At 39.4% G+C, this 22472-nt stretch overlaps 1 protein-coding gene across 1 annotated transcript in view; it reads right to left on the reverse strand.

Moving 5' to 3' along the window:
* Nucleotides 1-5667: 5667 nt before the first annotated feature.
* Nucleotides 5668-22472, reverse strand: part of LOC147378140 (contactin-associated protein-like 5) — a 257080-nt gene continuing 240275 nt past the window's right edge. The window contains exon 3 of the mRNA XM_086367029.1: nt 5668-5910. Coding sequence (XP_086223155.1) covers nt 5687-5910 — 224 coding nt within the window. The 3' untranslated portion in view covers nt 5668-5686. The remainder of the gene's footprint in view (nt 5911-22472) is intronic.

Raw genomic sequence — 22472 nt, forward strand, 5'->3', positions numbered from 1 at the left:
TCAAAGTAGTGAAAATGAGTATACTACCCAAAGCAATCTATAGATTCAATACAATCCCTATCAAGCTACCAACAGTATTCTTCACAGAGCTAGAACAAATAATTTCACAATTTGTATGGAAACACAAAAAACCTTGAATAGGCAAAGCAATCTTGAGAAAGAAGAATGGAACTGGAGGAATCAACCTGCCTGACCTCATGCTATACTACAAAGCTACATTCATCAAGACAGTATGGTACTGACACAAAGAAATAAATATAGATCAATGGAACAGAATAGAAAGCCCAGAGATAAATCCACGCACCTATGGACACCTTATCTTTGACAAAGGAGGCAAGAATATACAATGGAGAAAAGACAATCTCTTTAACAAGTGGTGTTGGGAAAACTGGTCAACCACTTGTGAAAGAATGAAACTAGATCACTTTCTAACACCATACAAAAAAACAAACTCAAAATGGATTAAAGATCTAAACATAAGACCAGAAACCATAAAACTCCTAGAGGAGAACATAGGCAAAATACTCTCCGACATAAATCACAGCAGGATCCTCTATGAACCACCTCCCAGAGTAATGGAAATAAAAGCAAAAATAAACAAATGGGACCTAATTAAACTTAAAAGCTTTTGCACAATGAAAGAAACTATAAGCAAGGTGAAAAGACAGCCTTCAGAATGGGAGAAAATAATATCAAACAAAGCAACTGACAAAGAATTAATCTCAAAAATATACAAGCAACTCCTGCAGTTCAATTCCAGAAAAATAAATGACCCAATCAAAATATAGGCCAAAAAACTAAACAGACATTTCTCCAAAGGATACATACAGATGGTTAACAAACACATGAAAAGATGCTCAACATCACTCATTATCAGAGAAATGCAAATCAAAACCACAATGAGGTACCATCTCAGCCGATCAGAATGGCTGCTATCCAAAAATCTACAAACAAATGCTAGAGAGGGTGTGGAGAAAAGGGAACCCTCTTACACTATTGATGGGAATGCAAACTAGTACAGCCACTAGGGAGAACAGTGTGGTGATTCCTTAAAAAACTGGAAATAGAACTGCCATATGACCCACCAATTCCACTGCTGGGCAAACATACCACGGAAACCAGAATTGAAAGAGACACATGTACCCTGATGTTCATCACAGCACTGTTTACAATAGCCAGGAAATGGAAGCAACCTAGATGTCCTTCAGCAGATGAATGGATAAGAAAGCAGTGGTACATATACACAATGGAATATTACTCAGCCATTAAAAAGAATACATTTGAATCAGTTCTAATGAGGTGGATGAAACTGGAGCCTATTATACAGAGTGAAGTAAGCCAGAAAGAAAAACACCAATACAGTATACTAACGCATGTATATGGAATTTAGAAAGATGGTAACGATAACTCTGTATGCAAGACAGCAAAAGAGACAAAGATGTATTGAATAGTCTTTTGGACTCTGTGGGACAAGGCGAGGGTGGGATGAACTTAGAGAATAGCATTGAAACATGTGTATTATCATATGTGAAAACAGATCGCCAGTCCAGGTTTGATGCATGAGACAGGGTGCTCGGGGCTGGTGCACTGGGATGACCCAGAGAGATGGGATGGGGAGGGAGGTAGGAGGGGTGGTTCAGGATAGGGAACACATGTACACCCATAGCTGATTCATGTCAATGTATGGCAAAAACCACTACAGTATTGTAAAGTAATTGGCCTCCAATTAAAATAAATAAATTTAAAAAAAAAGAAATTTTAAAAATATAGAAAAATACAAAGAATTTTTTAAAGAAAAAAAAATTAAATCTAAAAGTGATTCTAAATCACTGCAGACGGTGACTGCAGCCATGAAATTAAAGGACTCTTGCTCCTTGGAAGGAAAGTTATGACCAACCTAGACAGCACATTACAAAGCAGAGACATTACTTTGTCAACAAAGCTCTGTCTAGTCAAGGCTATGATTTTTCCAGTGGTCATGCATGGATGTGAGAGTTGGACTGTAAAGAAAGCTGAGCACTGAAGAACTGATACTTTTGAACTGTGGTGTTGGAGAATATCTTGAGAGTCCCTTGAACTGCAAGGAGATCCAACCAGTCCATCCTAAAGGAAATCAGTCCTGGGTGTTCACTGGAAGGACTGGTGTTGAAGTTGAAACTCCAATACTTTGGCCACCTGATGCAAAGAGCTGACTCATTGGAAAAGACCCTGATGCTGGGAAAGATTGAAGGCAGGAGGCGAAGGGGACGATGGAGGATGAGATGGTTGGATGGCATCACCAACTCGATGGACATTAAGTTTGGTCTCTGGGAGTTGGTGATGGACAGGGAGGCCTGGTGTGCTGCAGTCCATGGGTTTGCAAATAGTTGGACATGACTGAGAGACTGAGGTGAACTGAACTAAATTGAAGATTCTAAAAGTCTTGTTAAGTTTGTCCTTGAGACACTTTCACATCTGATTATTTAGTGAAGTGGGGACTCTGGCTTACTCATAAATCATAGTACATCATTAAGCAGCTGCTCAGTGGCCTCATTCCTGAACATTCCATTTAGTACCAGATCAGAAATTCTAAAAATTGGTTTTTTTAGAGCATGCATATTGACTGCTGTATGTTGCACAAGTGTATTTCCAGGATTCTTGTTCTGAAGTAAACTTTGCAAAATAAAATAAACCTCTTGAGTACTAGTAAACTGGTATTCCATCCGAGGGGTTCAATGCTATAGTTGTATTGCTTAGTAAATCAACTTTAAATAAATATTACAAACTCCATCTCATTTGAAAGTTGAAGATCTTCAAAAGACTTGTGAAAGTGTCATTCAAAGATTTTCTACTTCTCTGATCCAGCATTCTTAATCAAGTCAATACCTTGTATTGATGTTGTGGGGTACTGACTTTTTTCTGAAAAGTTAAATCACTTAAATAATTTTTTAAAAACTTGGTTGTTTGGCTATTGCTTTCATCTTGTTTATCAGGATTAACTCTAGTGAATCTATAGTCTGATTTATAATTTTCAATTTAAAATAAAAAAAGAAAAACTCTCAAGGTAACCTATTTATTCAATAATACGATCTGATGGAAATATCAATGAATAGTAGGCACAAGTCAGATTTTACATATGCTCGTGAAATGTTTGGTAAAATACTCTGAGTCTCTGTTTGATGGCCTTCTATAAGGCCTATATACTGTTTCAGAGAATTTGAGCACTATTTAAAATGTGCAAAAAACACAGATCGCATTAGTGCTTTCTCAGTTTTATATTTTAAAAATAGCACATGAAATAGACAATAGAGTTTCTTCTTTTGCAGTGGATCTGACAAAGGTTAAGGTGAGAAAAGTAAATCAGTTTTGTGAAAATTAGAAAAAAATCAAGTGTTGTAAAGAAGTAATAGAAAGTACAGTTTGGCAATAGAGTACATTTAGGACCCAATCTTAGTTTTGCAGTCTGGCATCACCAAAGTTGGTTATGTGAGCTTGGATGGGTCTCTGTGGGCCTCATGCCTCTTGTTTACAGAGATGTTCATACTGAATCTCCAGAATTTATGACACCTTTATATGTATATAGAATGACATTTGCTTACAAATGAAACGTATGATTTTTGTTCAGCAGCTGTTAGCTTCCTCAATAGTGATACAAGTGGACATGCATTTATTTATTTTTTTTTCAACATTTGAGCCTTGTTTCTGTGCATGGCTCATCAGGATGTCCCCACCCACTGTGACTGGAGTGGTGATGATCCCTTCACAAGTCTTTTCCCCTCCTGGTAATTTACATCTGACAACTTGGTCCTGAAGCTGCTGCCTCTCCCAAATGCCCTGAAGGCATTGTAAGTGTCTCTGGGGAGGCCTTAGCTAGAATTTACCACTGGTGCTATGTATAACAGTTTCCTGCCTCTTCTCCTCTGCCCACCTAGCATCTTCTGCCTCCTTCCAAAGATCAAGGCTATTTTGAGGCTGAGGTAAGGGACAGGAACAGACTCCTTCCCCCCAATTCTGAAAGTTCTGGTAATTCTGCAGTTCTTGCAATAACCATCCAAAAAAATAGTTCATGTTACGTCTCCAATAACAATTGTCATGGAGGCTGCGAGGACCTATAAGACAGACCCCTGCCTTTAAGGGGCTTGGGATTTTGTGGAAGTAAGCCCAGAGAAGCTGTTCATCCTTGAAATACGTCCTGATCCATATGATAAGCTGAAAGCAAGTTATTTTATTCTAAAGAAAATAAAGCTCAGGATTTAAAAAATATTTAAACAAAAGACCTCAAAACTTCAGTTCAATCTGAGAAACAACCAGTTCTGATTGAAAATGCCAAAGAAAATAAATAACCTCATGTCTATCTATCCCTCTCAAGTCAACATAAAACCTTAAAATTGCTCTTCAAAATGGAAAGGGTATTTATTTCTCTTTTCAAACTAAAAACAAACTTTAAAAAAACCTGTAAAATTTATGGGGCCTTCAAAGTTGAAAAAAAAATTTACTTGTCTCTAAAAGAGACTATTGCTATGTTCCGTATAAATGTTCTGTATAAATATTACAGAATATACATGTTCTATATAAATATTACCACCTAATATGACAAACAACTCAAAATAAAGATGACTACTATAATAGCCTCCAGAGTCAGTCTGCCATAACTAATCTTAATCCACAGTTTACTATTATTTCAATTAAGAATAGTGATGAGTGGGCAATTAACAAATAACAGTGAATATAAAATAGAATTTTTTTCCAAAAGAATGAGCAATATAGAAAAATGCATGTGCAAACAACATCAATTAGAAAGTATAATTGGGATTGATTTAAGAGGGAAGAAATCTGAGAAGATTATGAGAAGAAAAGATAATGTGATCAACTGCCGAATCTTCACATTTTAAGTACATACATTTAGAAAAAAATAAATGTCTCATGAGGTTTTCTTCTCTAAAGTAAAAGCAACATGATCTAATACATTATTTTGTTTAGTGCATGAGTTTCTGAAATCTCTTCTGGGTGCCCTTTGCTCTCTGTCTCTAACTCCCTTTCCCCACCTCATAATTTGGGGACAGTCTTTCAGGTATTCTTTGGGGTCAAGAGCTTGGGTCTAGGGGTGTGGAAGGAACTTTTTTTCTACAACTTGGACCAAACTGTCCTTTACTTCCAAGCTGAAGATTGTCTATAAATGCAAAATCATTCTAAAATTTATATATATTTTTTGTATTTATAAACTTTTAAATTGTTTTCAAAACTTGAATAGAGGCAGGGGAACATAGTGGCTTTAAAATCAGACCAGGCTATGGCGTTCTAGGTCAAGATTCACCAATTGGATAACTTTGGTTGAGTTACATAACTGAGCTAATTCCGTCTTTGCAAGGTACATAAAGTACTCGGCAAATAATAAATAATAAATGCATGCTCAGTCAACAAATACCTTCTCATTAACGATCAGACTTCTGTGGTATAGTTGTTTTTATTGAAGAAAGAACTGAGGCCCAGTCAATGAACTTCCCAAGTTACCAGAGAAAGAGGAAAACACTCAACTATTTGTAACAGATATCCTCATTTCCCTACGAACTGGAGTCATGCTGGAGATAGGACTTAGACAAAGTCTAATTATTTCTGAATGGGCACTCAACAGTTATCAAGCTATTGGCAATCTGCATAGAAGAAAATGACAGAAATGTTCCCTGGTTACCATGATCGCATCTCATTTTTATTCAGCTGATGAGAAAAGATGTCCTACCCAGATGCTGTCTTCTTGCTTGTACTGTTTCCAGTTGCGTCCTGTGTCACTGAACATCAGGCTGTAGCTCGTCACCCAGTCAGAGCTTCCGTATCTTCCCTGCGTGGCCACTGCTGTAATCTCCACTCTGTTTCCCAGGTCCATCTGGAGCCACTGCTGAGCATTGGAATCTGCTGGGGACCAACCGCCAGTTCCTGGAACAGGATGAGAGAGAGAGCTGTAGCAACATCTCACAGAGCCACAACTTTCACCTCTCAAAGAGAAAAACAAAACAAAGCAAAAAACAGTGTTCAGCTAAAACATTTTTATAACCCCAAAACATGTCCTACCTCTCTTTACAAACCCCTGGTACTTTGAAAAATTTTTATTGGATTATAAATTGATTTATAATGTTGCATTAGTTTCTGGAGTGTAGCAAAGTGATTCAGTTATACATATATTCATTCTTTTTCAGATTATTTCCCCTTATAGGTTAAATCAATTAGGTTATCACAGAATATTGAGTAGAGTTCCCTGTGCTATACAATAGGTCTTATATAGTGTATGATCTGTATGCTATTCCAAAATTCCTGATTTATCCCTCTCCACCATGTTTTCCCCTGGTAACCATGACTGTTTTCTATGTCTGTGAGTCTATTTTTGTTTTGTATATACATTCATCTGAATGACTTTTATATATCCCATGTGTAAGAGATATCATATGATATTTATCTTTCTCTGACTTCACTTTGTATGATAATCTCTCTGCTGTGCTGTGCTTAGTCACTCAGTAATGTCCAACTCTTTGTGACCCTATAGATTGTAGCCTGCCAAGCTCCTCTATCCATGGGATTTTCCAGGCAAGAATACTGGAGTGGGTTGCCATGCCCTCCTCCAGGGGATCTTCCCAACCCAGGGATCAAACCCAGGTCTCCCACATTGCAGGTGATTCTTTACCATCTGAAACACCAGGGAAGACCATGAATACTGGAGTGGGCAGCCCATTCCTTCTCTAGGGGATCTTCCTGGCCCAGGAATCGAACTGGGGTCATCTTAATTGCAGGTGGATTCTTTACCAGGTGAGCTACCAGGGAAGCCCTATGATAATCTCTAGGTCCATCCAAATGGCAAATGACATTATTTCATTCTTTTTTATGGCTGAGTAGTAGTCCCTTGTATGTATAAATCACATCTTCTTTATCCATTAATCTGTCAATTGATATTTAGGCTGCTTTTATGTCTTGGCTATTGTAAACAGTGATGCACAAGTATTCTTGACCCAATTTTCATTGTCCCCTTCCGTTAAATTCTCTTTTGTGGTTTAAAATTCAACTCAAATGCTGTTTCTTCTATGATTTTTCCCTTTTCTTGTCTATTATTATAATTTTCTTCTCCTGGATTCCTAATGGGATTTATTTGATCTACTTTCTATTTTTTTACAACCTTAACCTTTAACATGACTTATATCCTCTGTCTGATTGGACTTTTCTTGTTTCCTTCTTTGTTTTCATCTCTCATTCTTCTCTTTCTTTTCCCTAATCCTTAGCTCTCTCCAAATACATGCTGTGAATCTGCCATGGGCCAGACATTTTTCTGTGGATGCAAAGATTCATGATCATTAACTATGTCTTTGAATGATCACTCATTCAACAGATCCTCACTGAGCATCAGGAGTGTGCTGGGTAATGAGAGAGAGGGACACACAAACAAAAATATGTAATGTGATGTGAAAGAAAAGCTTCAGTGAAGTAAACACAAGGTTCAATAGAAGCACAGATTACAGAATGCCTCAGTAGGTGATCAGAAAGACCAAGAGACAGTGATAGTGGAGCTGCAAGCTGAAGCAAGCATGGTCATTTTCCCAGCAAACAAGGTGAGACAAAGTTGGAGAGCCCAAAAAGGACCAAGTAAACAGCACATGCAACATCTCAGAGAGACATGAAAGAGAAGGTCCCAGACGTGGGTCTCCCTGTGAGTCCGTATGTTTGACACACAGGAACTTTCTGGCATATAAACCTAAGTCTTTGGGCCCTGGAATTTTATCATGTGACACACTGGAACTCTGCAGAAGATCCATAGAATCTCTTCCTTTGGAAGACTTGTGGCCTAAATTTTCTATTTTCATTTTACACAGGAACAAAGAGGTATGCATTCATTCTTACTGACCCAAGAGTCTACAAGGCATCTGAATCCTGAGTGGGACCTATTGTAGAATGTCTATGCTATGGATGCACCCCAATGTTCACGGTAGCATTATTTACAATAACCAAGATACATAAGCAACATAAGTGTCCATCAACTGATAGTGAATAAGGAAGATGTGGTAAGTATATAGAATGGAGTATTACTCAGCCATAGAGAAGAATGGAATAATGCCATTTGCAGCAACATGAATGGACCTAGAGATTATATTAAGTGATGTAAGCCAGACAAAAACAAATATCATATGATATTTTTTATATGTAGAATCTAAAAAAATGTTACAAATGAATGCAGTATATAAAACAAAAATAGACCTGCCAACATAGAAAACAAATTTATGGTCGTTAAGGGAAAAGGGAGGATGCATAAATTAGGAGTTTGGGATTAACAGATACGTACTATGAGAACAAAGATCTATTTTTAATATATAGTACAGGGAACTATACTCAATGTTCTGTGATAACCTATAATAGAAAATACTTTGAAAAAATAGATATATATGGATACATAACTGATTCACTGTGCTGTACACTTGAAACTAACATGACATTGTTAATCAACTATACTTCAACTAAAAAGAAAAGAAATAAGAACCTTTTATTAAGAACTTTGCTCAGGGTATTGGATTGGCTGACTCATTGGATTTTTTAATTTAGAAGGGTTAACCAATAAATCCCTTTTGATTTCAACCTATGTCACTGAAAATCATTTTAGTCATGTCCCAGACTACATTCTTGCCATCTCAGGAGGAGTCAATTGGACCCATTCTTGGTACTGAGAACTTTCTGAGCCCCATCTGGCTGCTGATTGCAGAGAGAGCTTGACACTACCTGGGAACAGGCTTGTGAACAAAGCAGGATTAAACATGAAGTGGGCCTTACTTTGGCCATAAGGCATATTCTACCAGTTATCAATCAATTTTCTCCCAATAATTAGCTAGTACTGTGATGAAAGAATTGATGCTTTTGAATTGTAGTGCTGGAGAAGACCCTTGAGAGTAGCTTGGACAGTAAGGAGATGTAACCAGTCAATGCTAAAGGAAATCAACCCTTAATATTCATTGAAAAGACTCTTGCTGAAGCTGAAGCTCCAATACTTTGGCCACCTGATGTGAAGAACTGACACTGATGCTGGGAAAGATCAAAGGCAAAAGCAGAAGGGGTCAATAGAGGATGAGATGGTTAGATAACATCACTGACTCAATGGACATGAATTTGATCACACTCTAGGAGATAGTGGAGAACAGGGAAGCCTGGTGTGCTACAGTCTGTGGGGTAACAAAGAGTTGGACATGACTTAGTCAGTAAACAACAATGACTCTAACTGAGCAGGATGCGATAAGGCCTTCTCAGAATAGAACCCTCCCCTTCCCAACCCCATGTCCTCTGCCTGCCATTTGTCTGTAGACAAACCTTATAGACAATTAAATTTAATTCGAGAAATGAGAAAACACAGAAAGAAAGGAAAATAGGAAGTGAGGCAAAATAATAACACTTTAGCCATTAAACAAAGCCAAGGACCTTTAGCTCCTCCTCAAGCACTATAGATAGTCTGAGTCACATTCTTTGAGCTGTTTTGCAGATATTTAAATCCTCACCAGGTGGAAGAAATTCAAGATATGCTGTTCATAAGCATGTAGACCCCAGACCAGTTAGAACAAGAAATTTAATGATGCTGACTCACAATTACCTCACCACCAACCAATCAAAATATCCATGAGCTGATCACCCACATAGGACCCCCTCTCTCAGTTTGTCTTTAAAAACCTGTCTCTGAAATCCTTTGGGGTATTCGGTTCTTGGGCCTAGATCTGATAGAGAGAGTGCCTGATGAACTATGGAATGACGTTCGTGACATTGTACAGGAGACAGGGATCAAGACCATTCCCATAGAAAAGAAATGCAAAAAAGCAAAATGGCTGTCTGGGGAGGCCTTACAAATAGCTGTGAAAAGAAGAGAAGCGAAAAGCAAAGGAGAAAAGGAAAGATATAAACATCTGAATGCAGAGTTCCAAAGAATAGCAAGAAGAGATAAGAAAGCCTTCTTCAGTGATCAATGCAAAGGAATAGAGGAAAACAACAGAATGGGAAAGACTAGGGATCACTTCAAGAAAATCAGAGATACCAAAGGAACATGTCATGCAAAGATGAGCTCGATAAAGGACAGAAATGGTATGGACCTAACAGAAGCAGAAGATAATAAGAAGAGATGGCAAGAATACACAGAAGAACTGTACAAAAAAAAATCTTCACGACCCAGATAATCACGATGGTGTGATCACTGACCTAGAGCCAGACATCCTGGAATGTGAAGTCAAGTGGGCCTTAGAAAGCATCACTATGAACAAAGCGAGTGGAGGTGATGGAATTCCAGTTGAGCTATTTCAAATCCTGAAAGATGATTCTGTGAAAATGCTGCACTCAATATGCCATCAAATTTGGAAAACTCAGCAGTGGCCACAGGACTGGAAAAGGTCAGTTTTCATTCCAATCCCAAAGAAAGGCAATGCCAAAGAATGCTCAAACTACCACACAATTGCACTCATCTCACACGCTAGTAAAGTAATGCTCAAAATTCTCCAAGCCAGGCTTCAGCAATATGTGAACCGTGAACCTCCTGATGTTCAAGCTGGTTTTAGAAAAGGCAGAGGAACCAGAGATCAAATGGCCAAACATCCGCTGGATCATGGAAAAAGCAAGAGAATTCCAGAAAAACATCTATTTCTGCTTTAGTGCCTATGCCAAAGCCTTTGACTGTGTGGATCACAATAAACTGTGAAAAATTCTGAAAGAGATGGGAATACCAGACCACCTGATCTGCCTCTTGAGAAATTTGTATGCAGGTCAGGAAGCAACAGTTAGAACTGGACATGGAACAACAGACTGGTTCCAAATAGGAAAAGGAGTTCATCAAGGCTATATATTGTCACCCTGTTTATTTAACTTATATGCAGAGTACATCATGAGAAACGCTGGACTGGAAGAAATACAAGCTGGAATCAAGATTGCCGGGAGAAATATCAATAACCTCAGATACGCAGATGACACCACCCTTATGGCAGAAAGTGAAGAGGAACAAAAAGCCTCTTGATGAAGGTGAAAGTCGAGAGTGAAAAAGTTGGCTTAAAGCTCAACATTCAGAAAACGAAGATCATGGCATCTGGTCCCATCACTTCATGGGAAAGAGATGGGGAAACAGTGGAAACAGTGTCAGACTTTATTTTTCTGAGCTCCAAAATCACTACAGATGGTGACTGCAGCCATGAAATTAAAAGACGCTTACTCCTTGGAAGGAAAGTTATGACCAACCTAGGTAGCATTTTCAAAAGCAGAGACATTACTTTGCCAACAAAGATTCATCTAGTCAAGGCTATGGTTTTTCCTGTGGTCATGTATGGATGTGAGAGTTGGACTGTGAAGAAGGCTGAGTGCCAAAGAATTGATGCTTTTGAACTGTGGTGTTGGAGAAGACTCTTAAGAGTCCCTTGGACTGCAAGGAGATCCAACCCTGGGATTGGATCTGAAGGAGATCAGCCCTGGGATTTCTTTGGAAGGAATGATGCTAAAGCTGAAACTCTAGTACTTTGGCCACCTCATGCGAAGAGTTGATTCATTGGAAAAGACCCTGATGCTGGGAGGGATTGGGGGCAGGAAGAGAAGGGGAGGACAGAGGATGAGATCGCTGGATGGCATCACTGACTCGATGGACGTGAGTCTGAGTGAACTCTGGGAGTTGGTGATGGACAGGGAGGCCTGGCGTGCTGCGATTCATGGGGTCACAAAGAGTCAGACATGACTGAGCGACTGATCTGATCTGATCTGATCTGCCTGGACTTCTTCAGTAAACATGGGCCTTCAATAAAGCTATTTCTTTTTACTTCATCCAAGTCATTCTCTGAGAGTCAATCTGGCCAAATTTCAGCAACAGTACTTTTAACCATTTGTTTGATAATATTTTTTTTCAGTCCCCTGAGTAGATTTAAATGCAGGGAAAGAAAGAAAGGAAGTATGCTCAGTTCTCACTCTGGAATGTCTTTTATTCTGTGTTTTGCAAGTTGTGAATACAGTGCTGGATATTACTGATATTCACTAATATCCATTTTCTCCTCCTTTTGTAGTAGTAGGACTATGGAGGGTGGATGGATTAACTGCACTTTTAAGCTCCCAATACCACTGAAGTTATACCCGTATGGACAAGTTCTCCCCAATAAAAATGTGAGTGGAAAGAAGATATGCCACCTGCAGGCCATCAGGTCTCTTCCCTACTTGCTTTCTCCTTTCACCACTGATGGAGGCAGCCAAAAAGGAAGTAGAAGATGTCAGGATCTCAGCATGGAAAGATGTTAGATTCCTGCACCATCACATGTTAACTACGTTATTAACGAGAGCTAAAGACTTATTTTGTTTAAGCTATTGCATGTTGACATTTATTTGACACTGCAGTTTAACCTACCTTAATGCATATAGAATACCCTGTGGAGTAAATAGAATAATGCCTATGATACAGTTGAGGAAACTGAGATCCAGCAGTTGTAGAGCACCTGGGACTCATGACTCTAGCACTGCTAGTTGAGACAATTATATAACAGAAAAACGTTCTAACAGCCCAAAAATCAATAAAGAAGGAAAGCACAGGGAGGAGACATTCGAGCAGAAATTCTGAGCTGCCAGTTCTAGAAGTATATTTTTAATCAATCAACATTGCAGTAACCAATATGTCCACAGTTCCCAATCGAATCTATCCTCTCTTAACTTCTCAAAACAGGGAGGCCCAAGTACGAGGAGATATTATTTTTCCAAGAAATCTACAATTATTCTGAAACTACTCTTTATTTCAACTCAATTTTCCCTGCTGCCCATTTCATGAGACATGTCTCGTCTTGAGTGTAAAAAGCAAGGTTTTGTAAGTTGTATCATCTCAACAATATTAAAGCATGCTAAAAAAGAAACATGTATGGTGATTTCTTCTGAGAGATGAAAATATTAGTAATTTTATTCTTTTATGCTTTTTGCATATAACCTAATTTTTATTTCAGCATGTCTTTCTTTTATAAACCAAGACTCATTTGTACATGGCTTATTTCATGAAGAATATATGTAGTGACTTGAGAATCAGTGGTATAATATAGGACTCTGTGTGACCATCACAATTTTTGATACAAAAATTCTCAAACCTTACCTATTTCCCTTTACCCTTGTGTCCACAATTAGACTTCCTTGTTCACTTTAGTGTTTTCCTTCATTTATTCTAAGTATACTTATTATAGTTATATATGATAATAATTTATGTTAGTGATAGAAGAAAGAAAATAAGTCATTTTCCCCACTGTCTCTCAAAGAATACAGTCACAAAAGATTGACCCAAACCAAATCCAAACAAAACCAAAGGGGGACTGGGTAACGGTGAAAATATTCCTTAAAATTTATCTAAAGAAAATCACAACTTCCTTTTGCCCACAGTAGAAAACCATAGCTTATTGCTGCTGCTGCTGCTGCTGCTGCTGCTGCTGCTGCTGCTGCTGCTAAGTTGCTTCAGTCGTGTCCAACTCTGTGTGACCCCAGAGACGGCAGCCCACCAGGCTCCCCCATCCCTGGGATTCTCCAGGCAAGAACACTGGAGTGGGTTGCCATTTCCTTCGCCAATGCATGAAAGTGAAAAGTGAAAGTGAAGTCACTCAGTCGTGTCCAACTCTTAGCGACCCCATGGACTGCAGCCTACCACACTCCTCCGTCCATGGGATTTGCCAGGCAAGAGTACTAGAGAGGGTTGCCATTGCCTTCTCCACCATAGCTTATTAATCCTCCCCAAATTAACCAAATTGGAATATTGATGTTAGTATTCATTAACACATCAAGTTAAGTAGTTTCCAAACCCAGGAGCTTCAGCCTAAGCTCTTAAAATGAAGGGTCACTCTCTGGGTGATAATTGCCAAGGCCTTTCCCCTGCTTTTGAAGATTCTCCCAGCATTACAGCTAACAGGCAAGACACTCAGGGTTTCTGTGGTTACTATGGCAAAATTTTTGCTCCTGCCACCAAACAATAACTGTGTTTTCACAAATGATGAGAGTAGCCTGAAGATACTGTTTGTAGTTACTCTTAAGACACACTGTACCCACACTAGCTTTCTATTTCTTAATAGTTCTCAAGGTTGAGGTGTAACATACACAGAGAAACCTGCACTTGGCATGTTGCAGGTGTTAACTTAGGCAGGGCTTTCTGTAATTGTGGCTGCTGTATCAATAATCAGTAGTTACAATTACCACAAATCCTATATTTTGAATTGAAAGGAATTTGATAAAATTTCAAAGGAAAAGTATAGTTTTAAGGGAAAAATAACTTCACCTTAGATTTTTATAGAATCTAGAACATGGGATCCTGAATAACTTGAAGATTACACTTAGTTTATTCTTAGCATACCCCAAGCATCATACTCTACATGCTATGTAATTTCACTTTAGGGGAGAAGATGGAAATGAAATCCAAGAGACCTGGTTCAAGATCCCGCTCAGGTCCTGAGGTTAGATTGGATGAGAGTCTCAACTGTGCTCCATCATCAGAAAGCACCTGGAGTGCTTGTGAAGATGACAAATTCTTTGGCTCACTCCTTGGTAACTGATGCAGGGGCCTAACCCAGAAATCTGTATCTTGAGAAAGGTATTCGTGACATGCTGAGTGGTTTGGGAGACATTGGATGAAAGCGCTTCTGAAGTTTCAGTTCTACTATTTTACTGAGAAGAGTAGAATTCTTCATTTGTTTCATGATCCAAGTTAGTTTAAACCCAACATGTTATTCTTGATGATTACAAACAAAAGTGGCAAAGGCAGTGGCACCCCACTCCAGTACTCTTGCCTGGAAAATCCCATGGACAGAGGAGCCTGGTAGGCTGCAGTCAATGGGGTCGCTAAGAGTTGGACACGAATGAGCGACTTCACTTTCACTTTTCACTTTCATGCATCGGAGAAGGAAATGGCAACCCACTCCAGTGTTCTTGCCTGGAGAATCCCAGGGACGGTGGAGCCTATGGGCTGCCGTCTATGGGGTCGCACAGAGTCGGACAGGACTGAAGCGACTTAGCAGCAGCAGCACAAACAAAAAGGCAACATGAAATTGCCTCTGGACCTAAAGATGGACACTGCTCCAATTTGATCCCAAATCCCTCACCCTTAAAAACAGATGGTAATTTAAAGTCAGACAAAATTAAAAAGGAAATCTCAAAATTTGTGAATTCAGAAATACCCATCTCTGTTCTTGCCTGGACAATTTTTCTTTTTCACTACCAGTTAATCCTTTTGCTTCTGATCACCATACCCTTTCTATACGCCCTTGAGTGTTCACTCATTCACAATATTAGTTGACCGCAGGATAGTCCTTTCTCAGTGCACAATACAGCTGCAAGCACTTGATGACCATGACCTCACTTACCATCCCAGGAGCTCTGCATGACTGATACTAGTATCACTATCCCCACTTAACAGAAGGAAAAACTGAGGCCAGAATTGTTGGTCAGCTTTTCCAAGGTCACACAAGTGGTCAGTGGCAGAACAGGGAATTCAAACTCAGAAAACTGGGACTCAGAGCCAAGTTCTTAACCAGTCAGCTGCATGGCCTCTCAGCAACATAGACAGAGCAGGCTTACCTTCTTCCTTGTTTATAATAGCAATTGTCTCTAGAAACATAATTTACACTTCACCTCTTTTTCAGTGTCTCGCTTGATTCTTATAGCCATCAGCAATAGTATTTTAACTTCCATTTACCAGGGAATAAGCCAGGTTTAAAGGGTAACCTGGCTTACCCAGACTATATGGAGACACTGATCTCCAATCAATTTTTGCAGATTTCTCAACCCTGCCTGAGGTTTCAACAGGGATCAATATTTTAAGTAAACAAGTAGCTATTCTTAGGGAGAATTCTAAGCAAGGTTTAAGTAAGAGATGAGATTCAGTTCCCTGTTCAACCTTGCAAAACATGGTACTTATACCTAAATTTATATGCTAGGCTAGCCTCCACTCACATAACAGAAAAACTGGTAGAGAAGGCAGAACTACCTCCATTCCTACACTGATTTCCACTTCTAACTCAGAAAGGGAAATGAGACTGGATTGATGCCAAACAATGGAAATGAGCACAAAATGTTATACACAGGTCTCTGCTGGGACTCTCCTATAAATAGTACACTTTATACAGTGTGGGTAAGAGTAAAATCAAGATTCACAAACATGCTCATAACCTTCATACCTAGACACAACACGTGATGATCTTATATGTAGAACAGGGTGTGGCTGGGAAAGGACTTCTGATGCTGGAAGGCTATTGACTGAAACTGGGCGATTTCACACTGGCTGGTAACTGGGCGTTATCACTTTGCCCATGGACATGTGTGGTAGGATCTAGGTGTTGCTGGATGGCTCTGGCCAGGCCTCCAACACTTCTATTCACACATTTATTTAGGGACTTGGGAGCCTTTTGGGGGAAAAGTAAGAAAGAACTCAATCAAACACCCTGTGGGCTTCAAAATGTGTAAACACTAGTAGGAAGATCTGGAGTTGCCCTATTTCTTGAATTTTTATTTGATATTGAAGTATAGTTGGTTTGCTTCCCTGGTGGCTCAGTGGTAAAGAATCCATTTGCCAATGCAGGAGACACAGACTCAATCTCTGGGTGGTAAAGATCCCTTGGAGAAGGAAATGGCAATCCACTCCAGTATTCTTGCTTGGGAAATCTCATGGACAGAGGAGCCTGTTGGACTATAGTCCATGGGGTCACAAAAGAGTCAGGTGACTCAGCAACTAAAACAAGAACAACAAGTAGTTGGTTTACAGTGTTTTGTGTTAGTTTCAGGTGTACAGCAAAGTAAGTCATATTTATATGACCAGTGCATTCTCTTGCAAAACTCTATTAAGCTTTGCCCTGCTTCATTCAGTACTCCAACGCCAAATTTGCCTTTTACTCCTGGTGTTTCTTGACATCCTGCTTTTGCATTCAAGTCCCCTATAATGAAAAGGACATCTTTATTGGGTGTTAGTTTTAAAAGGTCTTGTAGGTCTTCATAGAACCGTTCAACTTCAGCTTCTTCAGCATTACTGGTCAGGGCATAGACTTGGATTACTGTGATACTGAATGGTTTGCCTTGGAAACAAACAGATTTGGGATTGCATCCAAATACTGCGTTTTGGACTATTTTGTTGACTATGATGGCTATTCCATTTCTTCTAAGGTATTCTTGCCCACAGTAGTAGATATAATGGTCACTGGAGATAAATTCACCCATTCCAGTGCAATTTAGTTCACTGATTCCTAAAACGTCTATGTTCACTCTTGCCATCTCCTGTTTGACCACTTCCAATTTGCCTTGATTCATGGACCTAACATTCCAGGTTCCTATGCGATATTGCTCTTTACAGAATCAGACTTTACTTCCATCATCAGTCATATCCATAACTGGGTGTTGTTTTTGCTTTGGCTCCATCTCTTCAGTCTTTCTGGAGTTTTTTCTCCACTGATCTCCAGTAGCATATTGGGCACCTACCGACCTGGGGAGTTCATCTTTCAGTGTCCTATCTTTTTGCCTTTTCATACTGTTCATGGGGTTCTCAAGGCAAGAATGCTGAAGTGGTTTGCCATTCCCTTTTCCAGTGGACCACGTTTTGTCAGAACACTCCACAATGACCTGTCCATCTTAGGTGGCCCTACATGGCATGGTTTATGGTTTCATTGAGGTAGACAAGGTTTGAAAAGGCAGAGGAACCAGAGATTAAACTGCCAACATCCATTGAATCATCAAAAAAGAAAGAGAGTTCAAGACAAACATCTACTTCTGCTTTGTTGACTACTCAAAGCTTTCGACTGTGTGGATCACAGCAAACTGTGGAAAATTCTTCAAGATGGGAACACTAGACCACCTGACTTGCCTCTTGAGAAATCTGCATGCAGGACAGGAAGCATCAGTTAGAATTGGACGTGGAATAACAGACTGGTTACAAATAGGGAACGGAGTACATCAAGGCTGTATATTGTCACCCTGCTTATTTAACTTATATGCAGAGTACATCATGAGAAATGCTGGGTTGGAAGAAGCACAAGCTGGAATCAAGATTGCTGGGAGAAATATCAATAACCTCAGATATGCAGATGACACCACCCTTATGGCAGAAAGTGAAAAAGAACTAAAGAGCCTCTTGATGAAAGTGAAAGAGGAGAGTGAAAAAGTTGGCTTAAAACTCAAAATTCATAAAACGAAGATCATGGCATCTGGTCCCATCACTTCATGGCAAATAGATGGGAAACAGTGGAAACAGTGACAGACTTAATTTTTTGGACTCCAAAATCACTGCAGATGATGACTGCAGACATGAAATTAAAAGACACTTGCTCCTTGGAAGAAAAGTTATGACCAACCTAGACAGCATATTAAAAAGCAGAGACATTACTTTGCCAACAAAGGTCTGTCTAGTAAAAGCTATATTTTTTCCGGTAGTCATGTATGGATGTGAGAATTGAACTATAAAGAAAGCTGAACATTGAAGAATTGATGCTTTTGAACTGTGGTGTTGGAGACGACTCTTAAGAGTCCCTTGGACTGCAAGGAGATCCAATCAGTCCATCCTAAAGGAAATCAGTCCTGAATATTCATTGGAAGAACTGATGCTGAAGCTGAAACTTGAATACTTTCGCCACCTGATGCGAAGAACTGACTCACTGGAAAAGACCCTGATTCTAGGAAAGATTGAAGGTGGGAGAAGGGGACGATAGGGGATGAGATGATTGGATTGCATCATCAACTCAATGGACATGAGTTTGAGTAAACTCTGGGTGTTGGTGATGGACAGGGAGGCCTGGCATACATCAGTACATGGGCTCACAAAGAGTCAGACATGAGTGAGTGACTGAAATGAATTGAACTGAATACATACATATATATAAATTTCCTTTTTTTTCAGATTATTTTCCCTTATATGTTATTACAGAATATTTAGTAGAGTTCCCTGTGCTATATAATAAGTCCTTCTTGATTATATATTTTATATATAGTAGTGGCTGGTGGTGGTTTAGTCACTAAGTCCTGTACGACTCTTGTGACTCCATGGACTCTACCTTGCCAGGCTCCTCTGTCCATGAGATTTCCCAGGCAAGAGCACTGGAGTGGGTTACCAGTCCTTTCTCCAGGGAATATTCCTGACCCAGTGATCGAACTCATAGTTTCTGCATTGGCAGGCAGGTTTTTTTTTTTTTTTTTTTTTAACATGGAGCCACCTGGGAAGTCCCATATAGAGTAGTGTGTATGTGTTAATCTCAAACTGCTAATTTATCATTTCCATGTTTCTCCTTTGATAATCATAATTTTGATTTCTCATAGGTCAGTGAGTCTGCGTCTATTTTGTAAATAAATTCATCTGTATCATTTTAATTGGCTTCCACATATAAGTGATATCTTACGACATTTGTCTGTGTCTGCTGACTTACTGAACTTAGTATGATAAGCTCTAGGTCCACCCATGTTGCTACTAATGGCATTATTTCCTTCTTTTATGGCTGAATAGTATTCCGTTGTTGTACCTCTTTTTCTTTATCCATCCATCTGTTATCGAACACTTAGATTGTTTCCTTGTCTTGGCTATTGCAAACAGCATTGCAATAAACATTAGGGTGCATGCATCTTTTCAAAATACGGTTTTCTCCAGGTTTATGCTCAGGAGCAGGATTGCTGGGTCATATGGTAGTTCTATTTCTAGTTTTTCAAGGAATCTCCATACTGTTTTCCATAGTGGCTGTACCAATTTACACTCCCACAAATAGTATAGGAGGGTTTCCTTTTTTCCACATCCTCTCCAGCATTTATTGTTCATAGATTTCTTTTTTCTTTTTTTTTTTTTTTGATGACAGCCATTCTGACAGGTGTGAGGTGATAATTCATTGTAGTTTTGATTTGCAATTCTCCAATAATTAGAGATGTTGAGCATATTTTCATTTGCCTTTTGACCATGTTGAGGCCAATTTGCAGGGAGAAAAAAAGGAAAATCATAAGAGGAGATTCATGTAAAAGGGAGAATTTGGATCCAAATGGGACCCTGTTATAATAATTAAGGAGTCCCTAGGAGCAATACCTGGTGGAGGCAGGGGAACACTTGCACTCTATGGGAGTTATTTAGTTTGGCTTCCTCAGAAGTCAACTAGGAGACATGGAGTTGAGTGTAAGCAGTTCACTTGGGAACTTGACCCTAGGAAGCCAGGTGAGGGCAACGGAGATGAAGCAGGGAAGAAAGGGAAGTTAATCCATGGTGCATCCACGAGCCAGCCAGCCCTGTGTGTGAGCTCAATGCCACTGTGTAGGATGCACTTTGGCTTATGCCAACAAACCCGGAGGACATTGGGGTCAAGTATTGACTGAAGGTTCTTAGAGGGCATGGCCATGTTTAAGACATAGAAAGTCAAGAAGGCAGAGAAGAGAAGGTGTAGTTATTGAGGTCAGAAGTGATTCTGCTGGGGATGTCCTTAGGCCTCCATTCTGATCCCCTTCAGCAGATGGAGTCAATCTCTACCTATGTGCTCACTGACAACTAGAACCGTCTGTTCCTTCTTCTGTCTGCTACCGCTTCCCATCCTAGTGTACCCCAATTATGGATGAGTACAAGGTTGTAAATGTAGTTCCCAATGCCTCAAGGCAACTGATATTCACGGTGCAATCCGTGGTCTAGAACTCCCCCTTGGTATCCCTAGACTTAAGTTGGGATCACATATCTTGCTAGCTTCCTCCACCATCTGCCATTTTCCAGCACAAACTATCTCCAGATCATTGCCCCAGAAATAATTTGAACAGGAAGTCCCATCTCAGCTCGGCTCTTAAGGTCTTGTTCTTGTAGTGAAGTGGTGAAGTTCAAGGAATACAGACACTAATAACCTTTGTGACAGTGTGTCTCCTTGGACACACCTGCTTGTGTTTATGGAAGAGAGCTGTATTATTGTTCAGAAGGGTTCTGATACTCTTCACTTAGACAGTTTCTCTATGATGTCCTGCTATAACTATGTTCCCTTATAAAGAGTGGAGCCATAAAGGTCCTCATGGATGAGAAAAATGTATCTGTCTGCACATTTCAAAGTTCAGAAGTTACATAAGAAGTGAGAAAGGTAGGCAGGAAGATATTTGGAATTCCAAAAATGTAAAGTTTGGTCCCAAGGAGGAAATCTAAGATTTATGCCCCTTGCAGAACAAGGACTGATTCATGTACACATAAAACAACCAGGCAGTTTTAGATACTTAGGTGAGAGGGTCACATATATCAAACTTAGAAAGATTATAGAACCACACTGTTCAATATGGTAGCCACTAGCCACCTATGTCTATTTAAATTTAATTTTACTTAAATGAAAACTTCAGTTCCTAAGTGGTATTAGCCATATTACAATAGCCATGTGTAGCTAGTGGCTATTTCGTTAGGCAGCACAGTTACACAGAATGGGAAAGACTAGAGATCTCTTCAAGAAAATTAGAGATACCAAGGGAAGATTTCATGTAAAGATGGGCTCGATAAAGGACAGAAATGGTATGGACCTAACAGATGTAGAAGATATTAAGAAGAGGTGGCAAGAATACACAGAAGAACTGTACAAAAAAGATCTTCACAACCCAGATAATCACGACGGTGTGATCACTCACCTAGAGCCAGACATCCTGGAATGTGAAGTCAAGTGGGCCTTAGGAAGCATCACTACAAACAAAGTTAGTAGAGGTGATGGAATTCCAGTTGAGCTATTTAAAATGCTGAAAGATGAAATGGTACCTCATAGTGGTTTTGATTTGCATTTCTCTGATAATGAGTGATGTTGAGCATCTTTTCATGTGTTTGTTAGCCATCTGTATGTCTTCTTTGGAGAAATGTCTATTTAGTTCTTTGGCCCATTTTTTGATTGGGTCATTTATTTTTCTGGAGTTGAGCTGTAGGAGTTGCTTGTATATTTTTGAGATTAGTTGTTTGTCAGTTGCTTCATTTGCTATTATTTTCTCCCATTCTGAAGGCTGCCTTTTCACCTTGCTAATAGTTTCCTTTGATGTGAAGAAGCTTTTAAGTTTAATTAGGTCCCATTTGTTTATTTTTGCTTTTATTTCCAATATTGTGGGAGGTCGGTCATAGAGGATCCTGCTGTGATGTATGTCAGAGAGTGTTTTGCCTATGTTCTCCTCTAGGAGTTTTATAGTTTCTGGTCTTAGGTTTAGATCTTTAATCCATTTTGAGTTTATTTTTGTGTATGGTGTTAGAAAGTGTTCTAGTTTAGTCAGAATGGCTGTGATCCAAAAGTCTACAAGCAATAAATGCTGGAGAGGGTGTGGAGAAAAGGGAACCCTCTTACACTGTTGGTGGGAATGCAAACTAGTACAGCCACTATGGAGAACAGTGTGGAGATTCCTTTAAAAACTGGAAATAGAACTGCCTTATGATCCAGCAATCCCACTACTGGGCATACACACTGAGGAAACCAGAAGGGAAAGAGACACATGTACCCCAATGTTCATCGCAGCACTGTTTATAATAGCCAGGACATGGAAGCAACCTAGATGTCCATCAGCAGATGAATGGATAA

The sequence above is a fragment of the Bos grunniens genome, chromosome 2 (genome assembly GCF_055505025.1).
Source record: "Bos grunniens cultivar Pamir isolate PY7600 chromosome 2, Bosgru_T2T1.0, whole genome shotgun sequence".
Lineage (NCBI taxonomy): Eukaryota > Metazoa > Chordata > Mammalia > Artiodactyla > Bovidae > Bos > Bos grunniens.